The sequence below is a fragment of the Megalopta genalis genome, chromosome 2, assembly GCF_051020955.1.
Source record: "Megalopta genalis isolate 19385.01 chromosome 2, iyMegGena1_principal, whole genome shotgun sequence".
NCBI classification, from domain to species: domain Eukaryota; kingdom Metazoa; phylum Arthropoda; class Insecta; order Hymenoptera; family Halictidae; genus Megalopta; species Megalopta genalis.
This window is the reverse complement of record NC_135014.1, coordinates 3,205,218-3,230,520: the sequence shown is the minus strand read 5'-3', so window position 1 is coordinate 3,230,520 and position 25,303 is coordinate 3,205,218. Positions and strand designations below refer to the sequence as shown.

Genomic DNA, 25,303 nt, shown 5'->3' with positions numbered 1-25,303 from the left:
CTTGCTTCCTTATTAACTGAGATTATTAGCCTGCGCGTTTCTACGTTGCATAGCGATGTTTTCATAACGGCTAGGATGAAGCTCGCGATCAATGCGGTGGCTTCGCGGACATCAATTAAAACGTCGCTGATGGTAATCGTGCATCGCCGTGGACGGCTTATTGTTCGAACAGTTGGTTAGAATTTTAATAAACAACTGCGATCACAGCAAGTTTTATTTCGATTCTCAGTCCAATGAAGTGCTCTGTCAGTGCTCTGTCCAATGAATGGACACCCCTCAGTGAAAGAATATATTCTGTATTATATTTAAAAAGTAGCGTTTATTATAGATGAAGCGTTTATGACATTTTGTTTTTGCTTATAGCTTTTTGTACGTTTCATATGTTTAATCCTCGGACTGCGAACTATATTCACAACTATATATAATAATTAACAAGAAGAAAAATCCCTTTTCTTCCCAAATACACTATCCACGCGCAATCTGCACAATTTCGGCGGGTGGTTCCGTTCAGGAGGGGCGCTACGGCGGACTGAACCGCCGTAGCGAAAGGGTTAAAGATGCACCTCGCACAGGCAGGCCCGTCGTCGAAAATATCGATAAAATCACAGAGAAATAATCGAAGTTGACCGGCATGTTAGTAGTCGTAGCATCGCCCAGGAGCTAAAGATCGACCATAAAACAGTTTTAAACCATTTGCGCAAAGCTGGATTGAAAAAGAAGCTCGATGTTTGGGTGCCACACCAATTAACACCAAAAAACATGATGGATCGAATTTCCATCTGCGGATGGTGACTGCGGATGAGAAATGGGTCACATACGACAATATTGTGCGAAAACGATCGTGGTCAAAGCGTGGTGAAGCAGCTCAAACGGTGGCCAAACCAGGACTAACGGCCAGGAAGTTGTCTACTGTGTATTTGGTGGGACTTGAAAGGAATCATTTATTATGAGTGGCTTCCGTATGGCCAGTCATTCAAAAACTTAGCGAAATTAAGATTCACTGACAATGAGTATTCCTTCAACCTCCTTGCAATGGATAGATTCCAAACTTCAATGCACCGGATCCAATAGCGCGAAATTTGTTTGTTTCACAACTGTACTATTAACAATGTTTATATCGATTCTGAGCTTTATTTGGCGATTCAAAACATATATACTGCTCGAAAAAAATTATAATATAGAAAAATTTTGGATCGACAAATCATCGTAGGATGATGACTTTTTTAAAAATTAAAGCTTGATACCTTTACTTTAAGATAATGTTTCTGAATTTTAAGTTCGATGTACCCACGCCACTGTACTCCTTTAAACATGAGGCCATGTTTGTCATATTGCAAAATTGCAATATTTTTACAATATATTTGTCAAAAAAATTGCAGCCAACTATCGTTTTTTTTTTTTAATTAAATGAGAAGGATCAGACTTCAGTCGATTGCAAACGGCATCCCCGAAAAGAATTTTACGAAGTCTGTGCATTTCATCAAACTTGGCAATTTCCAATATCACAAACATGGCCTATCATTTAAAGGATTACAGTAGTGATATTGTATCGATCATAAAATCTAGAAGAAGTATCTTAAAGTAAAGGTTTTTCAAGCTTTAATTTGAAAAAAAACTATCATCTTACAATAATTTTTTACGTTATCGTCAGTCAAAGTTGCCTAATTTTTATCAAAAATTTTTGTATGCTATAATTTTTTTGAGCAGGATATATTCGAAGATATTTCTTTCGAAGATCTTCTACGAATAGGTTATCTGGCACTCTAAGCGCGAGTGTCAACCGGAACAACCGCCGCCAAAACTTCTATTTGTTTCGCGAATCCAACCGCGGTTTTTTCGCGGCATAAATCCATGCGCCCGGTGGCAGGGAAAACCAATGCAACATCAGCCAACAAATTTAATTAATTCTGATAATGGAGAAGTTTATCAAGTTGGGAGTTCGCGTGCTAGAGGAAGCGACGAGAGACAGTGGTTCGCTAATTTGTCGACAGTTTTACATCCGCGAACGTTGGTCGGCTTTATAAATGAAAACGAAGCCCACGTTGTTTTCCGAGTCACCGCAGTCGCGTGCGCCAAACCGACGACGGGTTTGCTTTTAATTAAATCATAATGCACTTTCGCGCGTATGCAACGCGCGTGTGGATGCACGCACACCTCAAAGCTCCGAGATTGTCGCTCGGACTCGCGCCGAGACTCGCGCCGGACTTCGCAACTAACCAAACCGACTGTGTTTTCTTTGCAGGCCGTTAGCTTTGATGATTTCGCGACCTTTGATTGCGCTTTCTTGCAGTTCGCTTAACTTTAGTGGCTTCCGCGGATGTCATCTTTCAGAACGACACGCCACTATAGTGGCTTCCGCAAATGTCATCTCTCTGGACGACGCGTCACTATAGTAGCTTGCTCTAGTAGCTCACTCGCTCATCGTTTGAACCAAATAATCGTCTTCGTATGCATTGTTTCACACTTCTTTTGTCTTCGCATCGATTTACAACAGTCTACAGGGGGTCCCAAAAATGTCTCGCAATCCGGAAATGGCGGGTTCCTCGGATCATTCGAAGCAACTTCTTCCTTTACAAAAATGTTCTCCGAGGCACCGTTAACGAGTTATTAACGAAAAACAGTGACCAATAAGAATCGAGTACGGCTGACGCGAGGCGGCCCAGCCAACCAGCGCGCGAAGCCCAGTTCCGCTCATTGGCTCGATCGCCTCGCGCCAACTGAGCTCGCCTCTCATTGGTCACTGTTTTTCGTTAATAACTCGTTAACGGTGCCTCGGAGAAAATTTTTGTAAAGGAAAAAGTTGCTTCGAATGGCCTGAGGAACCCGCCACTTTCGGATTGCGAGACATTTTTGGGACACCCTGTATATACAGTATCAGACTCTGTACAGTACATGTCAGACTCTGCCGTTCAAAGAAATAGCCTCGCGCAGAATTCAGCCGTACCTAAAAAGTTAAACAAGTTATCGGAAGAATTCAACGTAAGCGCCTAAAATTCGTCTCTTATAGCAGAGAATCGTTGTGAATGGGGCACTTTTGTTGAGGACAAGATTAGGAGAAAACTAAACGACCTTATTGGACAATATTGTTTTCGGATGATGGATCAGAGATCGAAGTCTAACGAACAGATTTTTATTCGACTCTATCGAATATGGATTCACGCGAATAAGATTTTATTCATGCGAATAAAATTTGATTTGAATAAGAATTTATTCGTACAGAAATTCATACGGAAAATAATCCAGTTGAATAAAAATTATAGAATACAAATTGTTATCTTCATAGTTTATCGATTTTGTATAAATATATTCTTATAAAATTACGTAACATTAAAATAATTTTACAATCCCTATTCGGATAAAGAATTATTCTAATAAATAGATTATAATAATTTATAATGAATAATGAATAATTGTTATTCGAGTAAAATATCGAGAAAGTATTCATTCGGATGATTATCTCAGATAAATATTTATTCGAAAGAATTCGAATAATGCCGAAAACTCTGCCTCAAAACAGCATTTTGCATAATAACGAATACAATAACTCGCAAACTAATTATCTCACTCGCTTCAAATTCATCAGACGCATGATCACGATGTATCACTAACGTTTAAACTAGAATTTTGCGACTATCAATCTATATTTTTTTTTAATCCGAATTCAAAAAAGGTTCGTTTGAGATGTTTGCCAGGTGATTATTTTCTAAACCCACCGAACAGAGTAGCGATGATAATAGATACTATTTTCCAGCTCTACTGGCATTAATAAGTAAATCGTTGTTACTCGGGTCACCAGTGGAGGCGTTGTTCTCTTATGCCGTTTATCAAAGACAGCCATATATTTTGCTCGTGTCAAGTGCACGCCGCTGCCCGGCTACTTGAAGTAGTGCTATTCGAAATAAAGTGGATCTTCCCCGAGGATGCTCTTCATTTCTGGTTGGAAGTTATTTAATTATTTGCGAGCAAATTAACGTTGTCGCCTTTCTTTCGATCATTTCTCGTGAGTATCATTTCAATCGTTCTCTGTGTCAGGAATTCTATTAGTCGACGCCACTGAAAATTTATGCGATACAGTAGCCAAGCGGGTACTCGCTAATGTACATTTGGAAGAAAGGAACATTACGTATATTTAAATCGGCGCATTTTATTCAATCAAATTAGAATTGAAAATTTAAATTACAAAACATTAATTACATTTACGTTCTGCAAACGTACCGTTCTTCAACGTACAAATTAATTTTCAAATCTGGGCAAATAATTCCGTTGCATAGGGTGGACCGCGATCAGTTTAATTTATTCTGTTACCAGTGATTCGATTAGAAAGTTTTTCAGCTGAAATAACATAGTTTAAGGAGAGCTTTAAGATATTGTATACGCGTCAAATTTTTTGTTTGCCTCCTCCCCCCCCCCCCCCCCGGAATTATCAAGAACATCTTCAGTTCCTTATAGGTTGACTTGCAATATTTTTGTACCCATCGTTTCGGGGTTGCTGAGGCAGGTATATAATTGCCTTCCTGGACCAGAAAAGTTGGAAATGAAAAAAAAGCTGTTACCTGAAAACCAATCGAAAATGTCACCAGTTTCGTATGAGCCAGATTTTTCGTGCAGCGATTTCCAAGAAGCATGCAAGGGTTGGAAAAAGCGGACACGGAGAAATGATGAGAGAAGCGGTAGACAGCCGGTCGGGGCAAATTCAAAATAACCGGAGACCTCGGGGAACGAGAGGAATTCGTAACTTCGGTAGCGTCTTACGGAAGTCTGCTGGCAGTGTCCAAGCCAGCGAATTCGCAGCATCCGATGGCCCTTGCCGTTCCGAAGGTTTCACGGTAAAAACGGTTATCGCGAACACGCGGCGCAGCGCGGCGGTAAGAGCCGGCAGCCGCAGCGAAAAGTCACTTAGTGGCAATGGCGCATTCGATCCAAGTTAAACGGCCGTTTATGGTCGACGAGACAGCGGATTAGCGGCTAGGTAATTGCGGAACAGCGCCGATGAGCGTGCGGACGGAAGCGAGCCAGTTTTCGAGCGGTATCAGGAACCGGGATATCGCAGGTAGGAACGATGATAGGTAAGCCAGCGTAATGTGTCGGTCCATTTAGACCAGGAAGTATAATGACAAGGGAGGAGCGGAACGGATGGATCACCGAAGATATAGCTCTAACATACTTAGGAATCTCGCGAAAGGGAGAAACGTCGGAAATAGAGGTATATACCGAGAGTCGGAGGAACGGAGAGGCGTGATGAAACGTGCCAGATAATGGAGCCGTGCAAAAAGAATGTAGAAAGGGTGGCAAGAATAGGGGGTAAACGAGCCCTTGCCGGAATGAAGTTGTGTATTAGTTGAGAGGGAAATAAGGAAAGCAAAAACGGGGAACAAGTTAACGAGAAACAGGTGAGAACCGGAGAAGAAAAGTTGAATTAAGTTTGAAGAGGGCTGGATCTACGGCGAAGACTGTAGGCACGAATTTCCTCCTTCCCGTCGAGTTACCTTTTACTTTCTGACCCTCGGAAACTGCGGCAGGATAGGCCGATACCTGGCCATTCTTTTACCTTTAGTTCAGTCTTCGTTGAGCGTGCTTCCGCCACGGAATTAATGCGAATGGGAGGGAGGGGGGGCTTTGTCATATCAAGTGTGATAATAACGAGTACGCGAATGCGAGTGTATAATAACAATAATAAGAATAATAATGATAGTAATATCAGTAACGACAGTGAGATAAGAATTAAGCATGATTGCGTACGACAGAGATGTCAGAGCGTTTGAATGAAATAAAGGAATTACATGAAAAGTCGAGAGAATGGCTATAACAATACTTATAATTGGACTACGGACCTTTATGCAAAATGAACATTTATCTCATTGATTGTATAAAACAGAAGTTAGACGAAACTGTATTTCTTCTTTTAACGACGTCGATACAGTGGAGGTAATACTACAGTACTTTCAAATTTGTCATGCGCCTTTATCTGATAATCTTTATACCTTTGACTTGTATGAAAAGTAAAGAAACGCGAGTTTCTTATATCTTTTTTCATTCCAACCGGATGCGAATTTCAAGAAAAATTCTCATATTTGGAGCATCCCTCGTGATAGAAACGTCTACATCTCGTCACTTTTTTGTGGTTTCGAACAAGTCCTCTTTGCATCTCAATGCATTCATTTTGGTTCCATTCCGTGTTACTTTCATGCAAAACTGGATTATCTATGTTTCTTGACATTTTTCCCCCTTTTAATTAACATGTTCCGTGCCACGTGTACCATCGATGGTACACGCTTGCATGTTTACTTAGTGAACTGAACAAATTGTTTACAAGAAATTTAGAACCGAAGAATCAATTTCCACCGCAAGAATGGGCGTTGATAAGTTTTTGTTACGTTGTTATGTGTACGAGAATTAATAATTGCACGTAATACATCAAGTTTTAGTAAAATATCAAAGTGTGAAGATTCGAGTAAAAGAAGCTCGGCACGGAACGTGTTAAACATGAAAATTATTAACATAAGCAATAATTAATATTTCGTTGGATAGACCTTAGTTTTAATTACGTTTCGCAGCTGTTTAGGCATATTGTCTATAACTTTTTGTAAGTAACTTAGCGGTATTTTTTAATTCTTCCTTCGATCTTATCAGCGTTGTTCGAATTTTCCTGTCTAAAATATCCCATACATTTTCGATGGGATTCCAGTTTGGTAAGATGTGATATTAGCAGATGTAATACTGTGGGGCAATTATATAGAAGGTATTCTTGAACTATTCTGACTTTATGTTTAGGATCATTATCTTCATAATATTTAAATGCGTGTTCTATGCCCATTACGGTCGCACTTTTCTTAAGATTTTGTTTTAAAATATTTAGATACTTAAATTTGTCTAAAATTTCCTCTATAAAAACCAGTTGTCCAACTCCTTTTGGTGAAATACACCATCACACCATAATACTTCCACCACCGTACTTTATTGTTGGATTTTAATTTATTCGGTTAAGCTCTTGATTTCATTTACGCCATGCTAATTTTCCCCCATCAGTGTTAAACAGATTAAATTTACTTTCATCGGCAAAACTAACATTGTTCCACCAAGTTTTTTCCTTATGAATATATTGTTTTACAAAAGCTAATCTTTTTCTGCGATTCGCCTCGTGTTCGCGCGTATCTTACGTGCCACTCTGCCATTATATCCATCTGTTTTCGACGTATTGTATCTGGATGAAGTACTGCATCCTCCTCCTGAATCGCCTGATTTAAATCCAATTGAAAATTTATGGGATCAATTGAACCGCAAAATTCGTACAACACCTACAAGAACAACAACAGAGTTAAAACAACGTTTGTTAGACGAATGGAAACGGATTTCCCCGGAGTATTTAAATAAAATCATCTGTAACATGTCCAAGCGATTACATGAAGTAATAAAACAAAAGGGTCAACCGACAAAATATTAATATTACGATAACATGATTAAAAAGATTTTCATTTTATATAAAATTAATGTAATTCATTCACTGTCCGAATATTTTTGCGACGTAGAATTTCGTCACAATCTTGTTTATCGCTTATTATACAAAAAACCATGTGGAATAAACAAACAAAACTTATGTTTCTACTTACTTTAAGAAGTGCTTTATTATATGAGAAGACAATTGATTCACAAATACTATCTTAAACAATCAAAAGGAGCAATAATTCTTCTAACAATATTGTGTCCGAATATTAATGCGAGTCACTGTATATACAGGGTGTCCCATAATTATGTTAACATCTGGAAAGGGATGATTCCTGAAGTCATTTGAAGTAACATTTTTCTTAGCGAAAACACAGTCCGCGGCTTTGTTTACGAGTTACTAACGAAAAACAGTGACCAATGAGAGGCGAGATCAGCTTCCGCGAGCCAATGAAGGGAATTGGGCTTCGTCCGCTCGTTGGCTTGATCGCCTCGCGCTTACCGAGCTTTCCTCTCATTGGTCAGCGTTTCTCATGAATGACTTGTAAACAAAACCGCGGATTGCCCAAGTAACTTGAGAGCAATACTGTTCATTACGAAGCTCGAAGTACCATCGATCTGCTATTCGCAGTGAACAAACTCCTAGATCAAGAGTATTGCCGTTAAAAGAACTGCAACGTCATCTTGTAATTCTTGCCGCGAACAAGTTAAACCGCGAACAACTTACCGCAACTCGATACTTCGAATTAGTTCATATTTAGATCATCCCTAGAGTATAGGCACCTGTATAGATTTGGTGTATGTCAACCGGAAGCTCGTGCACATAAACCGTGCAGTTGTGTTGGCCCAAGTACGCGACCGGGACAAACGCGAAAAATCATTCGAGACGCCTTCGCCGGGCTAGCCTGCACTGTTTACAGGAAAACTGGAGCGTGTTTGGCGACGTTCAGTTGTAGTGTCATCGCAAACAAGCCAGAAAATGCGGGAATTATCGTAACTTCTTCCGGCTACGAGAAATCGTAAAGTTTCGTAGTTATCCCCTTAAGGACCAGTTACGGAGCATGCTAGATCCACGGAATAAATTAAGGAGGTGTTTGAGCGTGACCGGTCAGAAGATTCGATTCTTCTTTTATGTCCCCAGTGGCGGAGTCACAGTGGCGTAAATAGCATTTTCGAAAATGTTGACTTATATGTCATAAAATTGAAATTAAATTGAATTATAAACCTACAAATGGAAATTTTCCTGAGAAAGTCGTCAATATTTAAATTGTTATTGTTCCTTAAAAACGAATTACACAATAACGAACTCCGACTCATTTGAAAGCTTTCAACTAATTATTACATTATCTTCAACTTATTAAATTTCTTGAGATATGAAAAACATTTATATATATTCAGCGGATGACACCGAAGACTCGTCGTAACTCGTGTTACAGACCTAAACGTCTCGAAAAATATTGGAACACATATTTCAGGATAAGCGAATGATATTTTATGGAAATGAATGCGACCAACAGTATCTATTAGACGGAAAGCGACGGCGGGAACGTGCGGTGTTATTGCGGCTTTAAGCGCCCATTCGATTGTTAATAAGTTCGTGAGAAAATGTGAACTGAGCAATAATGCGTCTAGAGCGTTTTATGAATATTTTCGTTTTATCTTTGCACCGCTTCCGTCTGTTTATCCACAATTATTCTACTACACGGGTGAACGGTAATCCTCGGCCTTTTCGCTATATACCGTGGAATATTTCGAATCGGGTATAAATTTGCACGTCGATTAACCATCAGCCATATTTGTGGCTATCGTTTCGGAGCGCAGCGTAACGTATTCTTGACCTGGAAATAAGTAATTGGCGGAAAAACTGGGTCGGTCATATTACTCGGAGTAATTAATTTGGTCTCGAGTGCACGAACCCAGTCGGGACTCGCATTTACAAATTTGCCCGTCTATGTAACACATTTAATGAATGACTTCCAACCTCTATCAAATAATCTTCTATGTATGCTCGAGTAATCTAATCGCGTTCACTTTTTAAAAACAGCTCAGTTGGCTTAGGACAATTTTCATAATTTTATTTATGAATTTTTTCAACGCAGGTTTTAAAATCGCCCTTCTGGACACGTTAGTTTTTCTATAAACCGCAATAAGACATGCAAATATTTAAACGAATCGTCTGTAACTAGATAGCCAACTAACAATATTTTTACTACGAGTTGAATAGCGAATGTTAAATAGCGAACGTTAAATAGCGAACGTTAAATAGCGATTAGTGGAAACGGATATCACAAATGACTGCGGATCTTTAGGCAAATTCTCATTTTCATACATCATTTTACAATAATTAGGATGAAAGAAAAGTTGTCTTTGTTAGCTAAAGGATTGCTCATTACAGAGATAAAATTAAAATGCTGTTGAACTTTCTCAATTTGTGCGGTCTCTTGTATTTAAAAAATCTAGATAGTCTGGTTATAAATGTTAGATCAGTGTATTGCGCAGACGATTTATTTAATAACAGAAATGAATATTTACGAACCGAAAACGTCGACACGGTTTTTGCGGATTTGTATAGAACGATGGTGAAACTGTAAAGCGAAAAGAGTTTATCGTTTCTGGGCTAAATACAGTGGATGGAAAACGGCGGCGCGTTAAAAATGCAGTGCCTTTATTCGGATCTCATTGGCGCCGACTTATCGAACAGGAACTTCGAGTGGGAATTTATCGTGGGTGCGAAGGTATGCGAAAGTATAAACCGTCAGGATAAAGAGAGATTAGTGTGGTGGCATAGCCGCCTTAGGTTGAAGCCGCGGTTCGTAGTGGTAGAAGGCCAATCCTGAGTACGAGACCGAACTTGGCCGGGGTTTACCCTGGAGATAAGTGGTCCTTGTCGGGTTCGCATGCTGGAACGGTACAGAGTTGTGCACCGGGGTCATCCTCAGCCATTGTTTCGCCCAAACTCAAACTATCGTCCCACTAAATCGCTTGCACGCTCGACGCCTTACTTACGTCTGCTCCCATTCTTCCTTATTTCATGCTTCCCATCATCGTCGTCATCCCCGTTCTTTCCTTCAAGTCACAAGACACTGCGGTTATTATCGGCTCGTCTGTTTTATTCGTATCGCGGAACATCGTTCGTAACGTACGATTAATCTACAGTAAATTTTCCCTAATCGACGCTCAGACTGCGCACAAAAATGGACAATTCGGGAAACGGTGATACGATTATTCGAGTCTTGCGGCTCGTTTTTATAATTGTTGACTATCGGTAACTATAAAAACGAGCCGCAAGGCTCGAATAATCGTATCTCCTCTTTCCAAATGTCGGAGGGAGCAGATTCATACATGGCGGCCACTTTAAGACAATGAATTTGAAGTTAACACCTACATCTTATTTGACTCACATTAACGCTAAACCTACCGAGGTCTAAGAACAACAAACACAATTTGCCCCACATTATAAGATAGAATTACAAGATGTAATTTATTCAAGTTTTTCACAATTTTTAAGGTAAGTCCGGGAGAGTTCGAACAGTGGGAGAGACCGGTCAGTGTAAATATCGGGAAGCACTTTCATAATTTGATTGTTGATCACGTATTACAATTGTCGCGAAACTGTATTCTGTAACGACAAAAATTATATTATACAATAAATATTATTAAATGTATGAAAAATTTATTATTCTCTCTCGCTTTACAAACGAACAGAACTTCCCGGTAGACCTAATATATTCTTAGTAGTAATTGATAGATAAGTACACAAGTAATTGACAGATAAGTTGTATTCATTTCTACTTTACATTAAAAATGTGGTCGATCTCTTCCTTAAGTCTGGCATAAACCGACCATGCTAATATGGGAGAGTTCGACCATATTAATCGTTCTGTCCATTAACGGAATTTTTATTCTTTTATCCGGGTTTCTTCGAAGCGGATTTGTTTTCTTTCCAAGCTAGAAGTAGCTTAGCTTCTTTGGAAATGCCAAAGAATTCCGTTTAACTTAGCGAGACAATATCCTTATTTCCACAAACAAGTGCAACTATCATGCTCAGAAGACGCAGTTTTTTTTTGGTTTTTATAGCGGGGGAAAATCTTCAACACAAGATTCCCAGAAGCGGTCAGACTCCCGAAGCATGTGGTATGTGATCTTACCCAATAAAAAGCCCCACTTACGACGACATTACTCTACCCCGGAATCGTTTAACACATTACTTCAGGAATCAGAAAACGCGGTAAGCAACTTGCAGACATTAAAAATAGTTCAGAGAACATTAAGGCAAAGAAGAACAAGAGAACTGTAAAGAAACATAGGAATGTTTCTTTAACACGTTCCGTGCCGAACTTTTTTTACTCGAATCTTCACACTTTGATATTTTACTAAAACTTGATGTATTACGTGCAATTATTAATTCTCGTACACATAACAACGTAACAAAAACTTATCAACGCCCATTCTTGCGGTGGGAATTGATTCTTCGGTTCTAAATTTCTTGTAAACAATTTGTTCAGTTCACTAAGTAAACATGCAAGCGTGTACCATCGATGGTACACGTGGCACGGAACGTGTTAAATATTATAGTTTGTCAAGCGTCGGAATATTTTTGCGACGTTAAATTTCGATATAATTTAGTCCATTGTTTGGTATTACGAAAAGTATGTGCAATAAATAAATAAAATTTATGTTATTACAAACTAAAAAATCAATGTTCTATTATATTATAAAACAAGAACACACCAAATTTACTATTACAAACAATCGAATCCAGCAACAATTGTTTGAATAGCATGATGTCCGAATATTAATAAGAGTAACTGAATACATATTCATTGTATTCATGCGACGACTATATAAAATCTCTTTGTGTTTAATGCTTCTTCTGTGAAACGAAGAAATATTTTTCATCGGTATACATGGATAAATAAAATAAATAAAATGAAATTCGGTGACAATGAGAAATAGGATAAGCGAAATGCTTTAACTAGATTCCGGATCTGTATGCGAAATAAAAGTTGTTTGCATATATTGTACAAAATAGAAGCCTCAAGAAGCCAACTGAATGACACAAGGCATTACAATTACAAAAGAATTCAATTATATTGTATTTCAAATACATTGTAATTCAATTACGTTGCATTTAAATTCACTCATGATTAAAATAATTAGTAATTAAATTTACTGTAAGCTTTGAATTATGCAAATGAGTTACAATATAGCTGAATCACAATGTAATTTAAATACAATGTAATTGATCTGGTTTCGACATGCGTCAGACTGTCACATCTTGACCAGGTTTAACAAGAAATCCTGAAATAAATCTCCCTACTTGGACAATTCCATCTGCATCAAATTTAAGAACGAAAAAATTCGACCAAAAAAAGGGCATCTTCGATGTCAAAGCCGTTAGCAAAACGGCGATCTCCAACCGTTTCCAGAGTCGGTGAGGTCAACGACGAGAGACAAAAGTGGAAAAAAACTTTAGCGCTGAAGGGAAGGTTAGCGAATCGGAGAGCGTGTTTAAGGCTACTATTAATGCAGTTTATTGAATTGTTATCGATGAGCGCGGGCGCGACTAGCGTGGTGTCGTAGGACTAGCAACTTAGGACAGACTGAGCTTTTGGAGTTGCGCGTTTGTCTCTTTTATAGTGGAAGAGAAGAAAGGAATAGATGGACTTTCGTAGGAAAGGAGAAAGTTGGGAAAGTCCCGTGCGGGTCGAGGTGCCCAGATGTGAGGAGAATTGTTCTATTAGGGGTGCGTGATTTTTAGGGAATTTTGAGCATTAGGAACGGTACTTGTTTTATTGCTAGCGGCCGCGCTCAGGTAGAGGGATGCGACGCCACAAAACGCATCATTTTCGCGAGTGTTCAGCATTTTTTGCGTTCCGACAATGCGATCCTTGCTGGTGTCCAGCCGTCCACCCATTGACTTCGCGTCGTCACATTATTATCTAGAAAAGAATAAAAGAGGGAAAAAAGGGCTCGCCACCGTGCGGCGCATCTACGGTTTCATTTGTTCCTTTGATATGAATCGGCAATGTGAAACGCGCGGCGAAGCTTCATGCACGTCATCGGGCTGTGTAATATTTCTATCCTTGCCGGTAATAGATGGAAATATCGGGCCACATACTGTCACGCTTGAACAGGCCCGTCATAAAGGTTACATAGGTCCGTCCCGCACGACCCGGCCACGGTAAACACCGAATGACTGCGTTTTAATTAAATCTCTATCGATCGGACCTGCCCGGGCTATTCACGCATTGATGAGTTTTAATTTTAGCATCTGATTCCCAATCAGCAGTCTCCTGGAATTGGTGGGTGGACGCTGTCTTGAACGACAGAGTCGAAGGTGTCGGGGTTCCCGTCCCTTCTCGTCCTCCAAGAGAAGAAAGTATGTCAAGTTTTCTGGCCCGGTCGGTATCCTCGCTTTATTTCTCTCTAAATTGCGTTCTATGACACCTTACGATATTTATTTATTTATTTATCTATTAAATTCCTACGGAAAATTACTCATTAGTTAGGAAATCAATGAATACAGAGGTTTAGAATAAATAGGTACAATTTTTAATAAAAAATAGTAATATAACCGTAATTCTGTAAATTATTATGTTAAATCTACATACAGACTATAATAATGTTCCGAAATTATTTTATACATTTATTTTATATATTATAATTTATATTAATATATAATTATATATTATAATTTATATTAATATATAATTATATATTATAATTTATATTAATATATGATTATATATTATAATTTATATTAATATATAATTATATATTCTATAATCATATTATCGTGAATGACAATTCCTGTGACGTGTAAGAATCATTAGATTTGTTACAGTTGCAAACAGAAAGTCGGATAAAATAATTTGGGCCATCATTAATCATTTGCTGCAGACAGCAAATTGACAAGAAAATGGCAAATTATTCGAATTGTTCAGAAAGGAGGATTGGGGATTGAGAATTTATCTTGTTTATTTCTGTATATCATATATAATAATATTTATGTATCATATTATTTTTGTTATATCTTTCTCACACACGATAGGATAATCGTTAACGTAAATCCGATATAATTCAGCATTTGAGATACTGAACGCATAATAATTCTCGGTATTCCACATATCGGAAAAATTAGTGTTTTATTAACGAGAGACTATAGTGTTTGCCCGCAGCAAATTTCATTGTGTATTCAGTGCATGCGCAATCTTCCGTACGTTTATCGATAAAACAATGTGCCCGTTCTCCGTGAATATCAATTCATAATATTTGTAGCTGTCGGGTCCAACAAATTAACATTGTGCTTATTAAGAAATTACGAAGTGGGTTTCTTTTTAGGTGGTGCGCCTCTGTTTCAAGCTCACGGGCACTTAATAGCAGAGAATGATGACGATGTACAGAAGAGGAACTTCCCTTCGAGAATCGTTCTTAGATGTTTTGGCGAGGAGATCGACGTTTATTAGTAGGGTGAGTCGAAATTGTTGTTTGAAGGTTGATTTGATTAATTGAAGCTTATTCGAATTATGTTGTTTCTTCCAATAATCTGTTTTTTGAAAAGATTACTGTATGTTTTTTCTATTTTCCTGTATACGTATATCATTTACAATAATAACAGTTCAATGTTTATTGTGTATTTCGGAAGATTGTATAACTTATTTTCTTGTACTCTCAGTCAGCTTAATAAATTTTGCACAAATTGTGATTTTGCTGTACAAAGTCGAATTGAAATAAAAATCATTACACTGCTGCGATATTTTATAGGAATTAATAAATAAAAGATTTTGTACCTTTATGTATATGTACTTTATTCGATTACCTTGCAGTATGAAAAATATAATAATTAAAAAGCAATTACACTTTGGCATCCGGGTGCAGAGGGTTAAAATATATTTCGATCGGGCATTAGTATTAGACTACATCGGATAATAAATTGATTAGTCACGATTAATAGGTGTATAGGTTGAAAGGACAGTACCTTTTCCGAGCTAGTACGAGACTGGTCTTAGAGTACATTGAATGGTTGACGGAAGTGCCAGTGGTCGAGGAAATAAGTGACGATGTGGCAGTTAACATCCGAATGGCTCAGCAGAAGAAAGTAGAAAAGAAAGGTTTGTCCCTTGAGGTTGGTCGAATACATTTTCTCGCAAATTGCGTACCGTTAGAAAATAATCAGCATTTTACTGCGTTGCTTAATTCGTTTAAAAACAATGATTTAAGAACAATTTTCGACTATAAATAGTGAGAAATCTCGGTGAAAATCTCAGAAACTTTGAACGTCTGTCCCTCATGTTTTATGGAGACGTATATTTACGTAATCAAATTCTGTAAATAATCAAAATCAGAGTAACCAGAACTGCACAATATTTACGGGACAGCTTGGTAACACCTACGATAGATGAAATATTATTTTATATTCAAGGATCGTTCTACGCTTCTGATTAGACCGTCTCAAAGGACATCCGTGGAAAAAGCGTACATATTCGAATTGTTCAAGAAATTTCACGCGTTCCGAAAGTATCCGGATAATTTAAAGGAATCTGTGGCAGGTGTCTGCCTCTATCAGTACTTAAGACCTGGTAGAGTGATCGTACGGCAAGGTCGTGAAGCCGAGAATCTCTATTTCATAGTAAATGGAGAAGTCAGCCTATCGAGGACAGTTACCGACCGCTGGACGAGTTCGTGAGACTTTCAAATGTTAAAAAAACTGCGAACGCTTTGCATGTAAAGCTTACACAAATATTTACAAAATCAACGAGAAATCTTTCCTATTCAACTTTTTTAGACTGCTGTAAACAATTAACTTAACAATCAAATTGTCGGAACTTTATGTTTCTCTCGCGCGATTTCTCTTCGTCGAACAATCTAATTTTACATTTCGCCAGTCGATTAGGGTATCCACAGACGATTAATTTTGCTGTAAATCTTACATGTGTTAGATGAGACTAAAGAAATTGATATGGGTGTTTTAACTGCTGGCGACATATTTGGTGAAATTGCATTACTGCATGAGGTACCAAGAACTGCAACAGTAACCACTAAGAGTAGGTATTGTACAAGTCATTTCTATTATAATCATGTATATAATTATATATATATTATATCTTGTATTACTTACAAGTAATTTAGATAACTTTTATCTTCCATAAATGTCCAATTAATAGCATTACTGTTAACGGTAATATCACTATAATTATATATATATATATATATATATATATATATATATATATATATATATCATAATATTATATGTATGTGTATTATAATTATGTATATTATGTAGAGAAAAGTAGTGATATTACCGTTAACAGTAATGCTATTAATTGGTCATTTATGGAAGATAAAAGTTGTCTAAATTACTTGTATATATATCATAATATTATATGTATGTGTATTATAATTATGTATATTATGTAGAGAAAAATAGTGATATTACCGTTAACAGTAATGCTATTAATTGGACATTTATGGAAGATAAAAGTTGTCTAAATTACTTGTATATATATATCATAATATTATATGTATGTGTATTATAATTATGTATATTATGTAGAGATAAATAGTGATATTACCGTTAACAGTAATGCTATTAATTGGACATTTATGGAAGATAAAAGTTGCCTAAATTACTTGTAAGAAGCTCGAATTAGATAAATATGTATGTTGCTATTTAATCATTTGAATAAGTCGAAAATAGTATAACAATGTTCCTAACTTACTCTAACGACATCACAGTTTTGTGTTTCGCCTGTTATAGTTCTGTCATAAAGACGCATAAAATCTGCAGTCCAGTTATTACTAGTAACTTTAAAAAATTTTATTAACAGCTACGGTAGATCTGTTCCTCATACCCGAAGCAAGCTTCAATACGATCCTCCGACGTCATTTAACGAGCGAATGGGACGTTTTGCAAGATGCCTTGGTCCACTTTAATTACTTTGAAACATGGGACCGGGTCACCGTGCGAGAATGCTGTATTTTAAGCAGAATGAAAGACTTCCGGCCTGACGAGGTGAGAAATTTTCAATATTCTGCGTAATAAATATCATATAATCATATAATATTAATAAATATCATATATAATAATAATAAATATCATATAATATTGCTTGCGTAATAAATATCAATAGTAGATCGTTGTTCTGAGATAGCTGTTATCATCGAGTTTCTACCGACATTGAAAATCATTACGAAAATCAATCCACCGAATAGTAATACACAATAAGTGAGAAAATTCGCATATAATGTTTGAAAGAAATTGCAGATCAATTATTTTAATTATTCATATATTTGATAAGCTAAGGTGCAAAATTAAAGCGACTGACTTGAATATCTTCAACTTTAAGTTATCATTATATTTATCAATTCTCGTTATCATATTTCATAAGGTTCCAGATATGTTGGTTCCTATATAGACCCTAATGAAACACGTGAGAAATTCAATTAATTATATCAGAGACAAGATAATCGCACAATTATACTGCGAATCGTTATGCAAATTTCAATTTTCGAAGATTGTTTTACAAAAATCAGAAAATGTGCAACAAACTCAATTTGAAAATACAACACAGATGCATAAAAATTCGCAGTCTGCAAATGACAATAGCTATAATTTGGACCTAAATTTACCCGAGATCCACCGTTCAAGCGTTAAGAAATTAATCAAATTAACACCTTGCCTGCCGCGCCAACGATCTCAAGAATTTCATAAAATTGAAGTGTTCCTTTTAGTCAAATTAATTAAAAAGTTAGTTGTATATGACGTTGATTACGTGGTCAAGGCTCTCATGTTTCGAGAAACCTGATAAAATTAGAAAAATTTAATAACGATTCATTTTCAAATCTGAGCAAATAATTCAATCGACTACATACAGTTGCAGTGGCCCTGAAAATGTTAAAAAAAAAAACCCGACTGTTTCAGGTCTTATTAGGTGACGGCAAAGGAATGGTTAATTACGTCCATTTTGTACTGGAGGGTGAATGTCGTCTTATAGAGCATATGACTGTGCGCGAGCAATTCATGCCCGATGGAAACGTATTTTACGAATTGTACGACCCCAAGGCGTCTATGATGCTGGAACAGTCCGAATCGTCGAAAGGAAAAATCCTCGACAAATACAAATTAGATTCAAAGACAGGCACCAACGGCGGAGAGCATACCTCGACTTTGGAACTATTACGCATGACGGAACGATCAAGATTACTCGCTGAACAAGTCGACCAGGATCGTTCTAGTATCATTACGACTACGCTGTTGGACGTCGTAAGTGCTGCACAATGCGATCATGTTAAACGAGAAGTTTCAAGTTAAACATGCACAATCGAAATTCACTGCGAAGGTACACGAATGGCACAAAATTACGGACGTGGTAGAGATGCTGATGAGACCACCGTCAACGATTTCTCAGCAACGTTATCCGAGAGACGTTCGAACAATTTTTATGCAAATTTGCACGTTTGAAAGAGGCGCCTGCTTCGGTCTAGGTAATATCCGTTAAAATGCTGTTATCGTTTCATTATTCTACTATTAACAGCAGGTTTACGGAACGCGTCGTTTTGGCGCCAAATTCTTGCAACCCACGATCATCGACACGCAACCCAAGATATATCTATTGGGAATTTATTCTATAAAACTTGTTCCGCCGGGGATGGATTACGATTAAAATCGCGAAAAATCTGTAGAAATATATGCCTGTTATTTTAACCCTTTCGCTACGGGCGGGTTCTCCGCCGCGGTACTTCCGCTGAACGGAGCGCCGCGACATCACTGCACGCTACGCGACGCCGATCGTCAGCGGGAGTACCGCGGCGGAAAACCCAAGCTGCTTGAATGTTTTCGAACGAAAAAATTTGTCTCCAAAGGATATTTATAAATAAAGGGTATTCCAGGGTATTTATAACGTCTTAGCATGCGCTCTTTAATTTACAGTATGAGAGGAAATAACATTATGCAATATAGTGCATCTTATGGAGGGCCACTATAGTGACCCGTAGTATCTCAGTGGCATCTTATGGAGGGCCACTATAGTGGCCCGTAGTATCTCAGTGGCATCTTATGGAGGGCCACTATAGTGGCCCGTAGTACCTCAGTGGCATCTTATGGAGGGCCACTATAGTGGCCCGTAGTACCTCAGTGGCATCTTATGGAGGGCCACTATAGTGGCCCGTAGTACCTCAGTGGCATCTTATGGAGGGCCACTATAGTGACCCGTAATACCTCAGTGGCATCTTATGGAGGGCCACTATAGTGGCCCGTAGTACCTCAGTGGCATTTTACGGAGGGCCACTATAGTGGCCCGTAGTACCTCAGTGGCATTTTACGGAGGGCCACTATAGTGGCCCGTAGTACCTCAGTGGCATTTTACGGAGGGCCACTATAGTGGCCCGTAGTACCTCAGTGGCATTTTACGGAGGGCCACTATAGTGGCCCGTAGTACCTCAGTGGCCCGTAGTACCTCAGTGGCATCTTACGGAGGGCCACTATAGTGGCCCGTAGTACCTCAGTGGCATTTTACGGAGGGCCACTATAGTGGCCCGTAGTACCTCAGTGGCATCTTATGGAGGGCCACTATAGTGGCCCGTAGTAGCGAAAGGGTTAATGAAACAACCTAAAATAGCTGCTTTCAATGCTCTGTAGACCTGGTGTCAATATCGAAACGTATGCAGTTTTTCTAAATGCCAGTGTAATCAAAGTGAACTCATTTCACGAATATTACGCAAAATTTTATGAACTTGAATAACAATTGTGGACGCGAAATACGGAACGGTTTTCGTCACAAATACGGGTCGTTAGCCCACCACCTTAAATATATCGCTTATTTTCTACGATAGAAAAGATGTCATGAGGAGAAAAATATTCTGTTCCAAGACACCAATACGGCGATGGGCCGAATTTTTTTCTCAAGATCATTTTTTCTCGAGATTTTAAGGTCATCGTATTTTTTAAAAACGAGACCACATATTTTCACTACGCAGTCTTATAGCATATACAAAAAAATCCAACGAGGTGTAACATGTTAACCTTCGCGCGACCTTTAGCGAGAAAATCATGAAATATTTGTCAGTAATTTCAGTACGCGTTCAGGGACAGTAAACGAAGGAATTTCAATTTCATTGGAACAGTGCATCGTGTAATTGTCCCTAGTGCTTGTAAACAGACATTCGCATTCTCCCTTCATCAGCTAAAGTATGTTTACAAGCATTATTATCAAAACGATAATTTTAGCAGGCGATTATTACTTTGGAATCAGTATCAGTACAACAAGCTACAGCATCGGTATCAGCGCAATAAGCTTATCCATTATGTACACTACAGCAGAAAAAGGGTTCTACGTGAATGTAGATCAATTACTGCAGAACAACTTTAAAATGTACAGCAAGAATTTATTTACCGCCACCGAAAATGTATCCAGGTTCGTGGTGCACATTTTGAACACCTTCTAAAATAAAGATTTGCCTTAAAACTGTTCCAACGAAATTAAAATTCCTTCATTTACTGTCCCTGAACACGTATTGAAATTACTGACGAACATTTCATGATTTTCTCGCTAAAGGTGTCGTGAAGGTCAACATGTTGCACCTCGGTAGATTTGATTTTTTTTATATGCTATAAGGCTGCTATAGTGAAAATATGTAGTCCCATTTTTAAGAAATACGATAACCTTCAAATCTTGAAAAAAATGACCTTGAGAAAAAATTCGGCCTATCACTGTATTGGCGCCTTTGAACAGAATATTTTTCTCCTCATAACATTTTTTCTATCATACAAAGTAAATGATATATTAGGGGGGCCGGAAAGTTATGTCGTTTGTTTACATTAAATTCAAACAGATAAATATGCGCAGAAACGACATTACTTTCCGGTCCCCCTAATATTTAAGATGGTCAAGTTAGGTGAAACACCCTGTATATCGTGAAATTATTTTCATCGTAATCAATCCGGAAATTTGATTAAATCGTATAATATTTATCCGTACATTGACCATGGGAGTATGGTCTAATTCACATGCAATCAATATTACAGTGTACAATGAATATTCAAGGAACGATTTTTCAAAGTGAGAATTGCTGTATTCTCAACTGCTGAAAGATACGTGTGAAATATTCGTCAACAACCTATCCTCCTCTTTAACTTCATCGACATTACGAATCCAGCATATCCTAACACGACAACTTTAGTTGTATATTGAATGATAAATTTCATCCGTTGATCAAATTTAGGCGAGAACATGCATAATCGGAGGATTGTGTGCACGAGGAACATGCGATGCTTCTTGGTACCACGTTACTTCTTGAACGAACATAATCGAGCGAACATTTGGGAGCACGTGAAGCTTTTCATGGATTCAAAATATCCGACGAGGAAGGAGTTGTTCACGAAGTTTGTCCGGGATCGAAAGTACACGCATACTGGTTATTAACCTTTTAGGCACGACGCGCCACTATAGTGGCTTTCGCCGATGCCATCTTTCAGAACGACACGCCACTATAGTGGCTTTCGCGGACGTCATCTCTCTGGACGACGCGCCACTACAGTGGCTTGCTCTAGTAGCTCACTCGCTCATCGTTTGAACCAAATAATCGTCTTCGTATGCATTGTTTCACACTTCTTTTGTCTTCGCATCGATTTACAACAGTCTACAGGGTGTCCCAAAAATGTCTCGCAATCCGGAAATGGCGGGTTCCTCGGATTATTTGAAGCAACTTTTTCCTTTACAAAAATGTTCTCCGAGGCACCGTTAACGAGTTATTAACGAAAAACAGTGACCAATACGAATCGAGTACGGCTGACGCGAGGCGGCCCAGCCAACCAGCGCGCGAAGCCCAGTTCCGCTCATTGGCTCGATCGCCTCGCGCCGACTGAGCTCGCCTCTCAGACTCTGTACAGTACACATCAGACTCTGCCGTCCAGAGAAATAGCCTCGCGCAGAATTCAGCCGTACCTAAAAGGTTAATCGGAATAGTATCCGAATATGAAATAATTACGAAATGTTTTCTTCTTCCCAGATGGAGGCAACACAAGAAGCAGCTGGTCCAGACGATTTGCAAACAAGGTAGACGTCTGCGTAGCAATATAACTATACACGACGTGCCCTATTCTATAAGAATCGAGAACGACGTGGGAATATAAAGAAATTAGTTAATCGGCGAACCATCCAGAACCTGATGTTTTATAGATAAATCTTTTATTTTTCATAGTTCCGTATAAAATAGTTTATGATTAATAAATCTTCTTATTCGAGTGTCTACGTAGAAAAATATTTCGATACAAATATGAAACACCTCGCCGACATTGAAACGTTACACGTCTTTGGTCGCAGTATACACTGATAAATTTTTCGAAACTTGTTAATCGATAACGCTAAACCCTGTGACAAAAACTCGCGTTACAGTGAGTATTAAGTACTGATTAGCAAGTCCGTGCTCATCCATACAGAACTTGTTACTGATCAAAGCGATTCGATTCGAATCGACGCTTTTAGAAGCAGTGGTTCTATCTTTGACAGTTAATAAGTACGTGGTCAAAAGCATTTATATTAAACCCTTATCGTTATGTAAACGCCTATGTAAATATCTTCATGGTATCGTTTCTATGTCTCTCTTAATATTTTTTTGTACATTCGGTCAATTAGAATTAAAATTACAATACAACTCTTTAGGTGTATTGTCTAGCGCCATAACAATAGTCTGCATAAAATGAATAGTCTGAACTGTACGTTACCCTAAACACACTATTCCCGTGTTCCATCAAAATTTCGACGTCGAAACAATTTCAATTTAACAATTCAATTTATAACAATTTGGAACCCGAACAGTCAAAAAAATGTTTATGCATTTATATTATATTTCACTTTGTAAGAATGAAATCTACGTCACAACAATTTCACAGAATTTTGTAGAAAATTTGTATCGAGGAAATAACTTTTTACCAATTGTCCACTTTCAGACTATCAAATCACAGTGAAAAATAAACATACGTAAAATATGAAAGGACCAAGTACAAAATGTTGTGAATTTGCCAAATAACTTGACGATAAAAATTCGGTTGATACGCTTGTGTTCGTGCGTATAATAAATAATAATGATAAGAAATGAATGATAGCGTCGTCTTATTCAAACCAGCATACCGAACCGAACTTCTTAACACAAGTTTTTCGAAAACGAATGCAAAATCGATATTCGAACTGCATTATTATTTTCCACCGAATTCTGCGTGCTCGTTAGATCACAAAGCGGACCCACATACTTTGTATTCAAACAATGAACTATTACGTCAGCAATAAAACAATTGTCTAGATAAATGTACTCAAGATTCAATTGACCCTGGAAAATTCGTTCAATACGAAAAATCTCATTCTTCGGACTGCTGTTTCGTTTATCGACAGAACTGTATATAATGATTCTACAAGCACGCATCCCATTGCAGGCAGTTTTAAGCATTCCGTGCAATGGATTGTACAGAATTGTACAAAATTCTGTCATGGATTGTCCAAAGGAACGTTCAAATTCGTTTCCCTCAAACCTCCCTATTCATGTTTCACTAATTTGTTCGGATATAATCGTTTCTTAATTAAATCCCACTTGGCTTCTAAAAGATATGAACACGTCTGTTTGAGTATGTTTTTTTAGACATGTTGTTCGTATTATTCTTCTCCCTATATCATATTTATAATACCTTCGATACAACAGCTTTGCTCGGTTCTTTTCCCCCTTCCAGTATAATCCGACTGTGCACTATTAGCCGAACATATCATGGCACATTGGATCAATTATTTTACGTACTAAGCTATACTTTACATATTTGTATGTGCACTATTCTGTATAACATAATATACGCTATATTTATCCTGACGTCACGCAAACTCAAACACACAAATTCACGCAGACGATAATCGCACGAGCGAAAAGCACTTTCAAACGAATTGCTCTCTGGAGCAGAATTTTCCAAACACTTGAGATCCCGATATTCGATTCGCCTCTCAATTACCTATGATCACGTAACTAGGATTGCTGAATCCGTCAGGCAAGTCCTTCTTCATATCGCACTTCTGCCGAGGCATATTTACGTAGTTGTCCTGAGTCCTAATGATCGGCGGAGCGAAGCCCATCTTGGCTGTTGGGTTCGAATTCATCTCCGACTTCTTCGCGATCTCGTCGTTTTTTTTATTCAGATCAATGAGCTCTAAATTCTTCGGCGCGTTGCAATAACCGGAATCCCGAGCTGGATGATGAACCCCGACCTGATTCTTCATCATTTGTCTGTTTCTAGCAAACTCTGCCCTCCGCTCGTGGACATCAATGGGTTTGAGATACGGATCATCTTCCTGCTTCTTCAGCATCGGCGACATTTCCACAGCGTCCTCACAGTCAGACGTTGGAGACGGGAAATCGAAATGGGTCCGTTCTTGATGGGGTCTAGGACTGAATATTCCTGACTCTGATGTTTGGCTTCTGGGACTCATGCACAAATAGGCAGAATCCACCGTGGATCCAGACATAGGCGAGTTCACGTACTCGTGAGTCGGTGAAGACAGCATAGCATGGTCAGGAGCCGACAACATCGTCAGGTAATCGTCCTTTCCGCTCTCGAGCAGAATCGTGTTCATGTCCAGGTACGGATCATTTAATTGAATGTAGTGCTGAAATTACCAATGTTACTTTTAATCGAATCTCCTAGAGTTACGTCGTAGACAAACACAGAGTGTCCCAGATAAATGAGGCCACCTAAATATCTTTTTCAGTTATCAAGACGCAACACGTGTTTCATACATATCGTGAGGTCATAATTTTTTGACCTTGGAAAGACCAAGACCTCCAATTATCTGGTAAAACACGCATTATTCCAAAAAGTGCTTCA

The 25,303-nt window shown here is 38.2% G+C and overlaps 2 protein-coding genes across 4 annotated transcripts in view; one reads left to right on the top strand and one right to left on the bottom strand.

Moving 5' to 3' along the window:
- The first annotated feature begins 14,692 nt into the window (after nt 1-14,692).
- LOC117217741 (uncharacterized) lies at nt 14,693-22,694 on the top strand. Of its 2 annotated transcripts, none has more exons than XM_076528689.1 (9): nt 14,693-14,913; nt 15,398-15,568; nt 15,866-16,121; nt 16,383-16,487; nt 17,274-17,458; nt 18,368-18,709; nt 18,786-18,930; nt 21,667-21,826; nt 22,453-22,694. In XM_076528689.1, exons 1-9 carry the CDS (start codon nt 14,830-14,832, stop codon nt 22,574-22,576), a joined length of 1,572 nt encoding a protein of 523 aa, XP_076384804.1. In that variant the 5' UTR covers nt 14,693-14,829; the 3' UTR covers nt 22,577-22,694. The 2 variants fall into 2 exon arrangements, with proteins under 2 accessions (XP_076384804.1, XP_033321454.1); XM_033465563.2 differs by having other exon boundaries at nt 21,667-21,844.
- Nucleotides 22,615-25,303, bottom strand: part of LOC117217740 (PDGF- and VEGF-receptor related) — a 21,802-nt gene continuing 19,113 nt past the window's right edge. For both annotated transcript variants that reach the window (XM_076528687.1, XM_076528688.1), the window contains exon 23: nt 22,615-25,085. In XM_076528687.1, the coding sequence (XP_076384802.1) occupies nt 24,426-25,085 (660 nt within the window). In that variant the 3' untranslated portion in view covers nt 22,615-24,425. The remainder of the gene's footprint in view (nt 25,086-25,303) is intronic.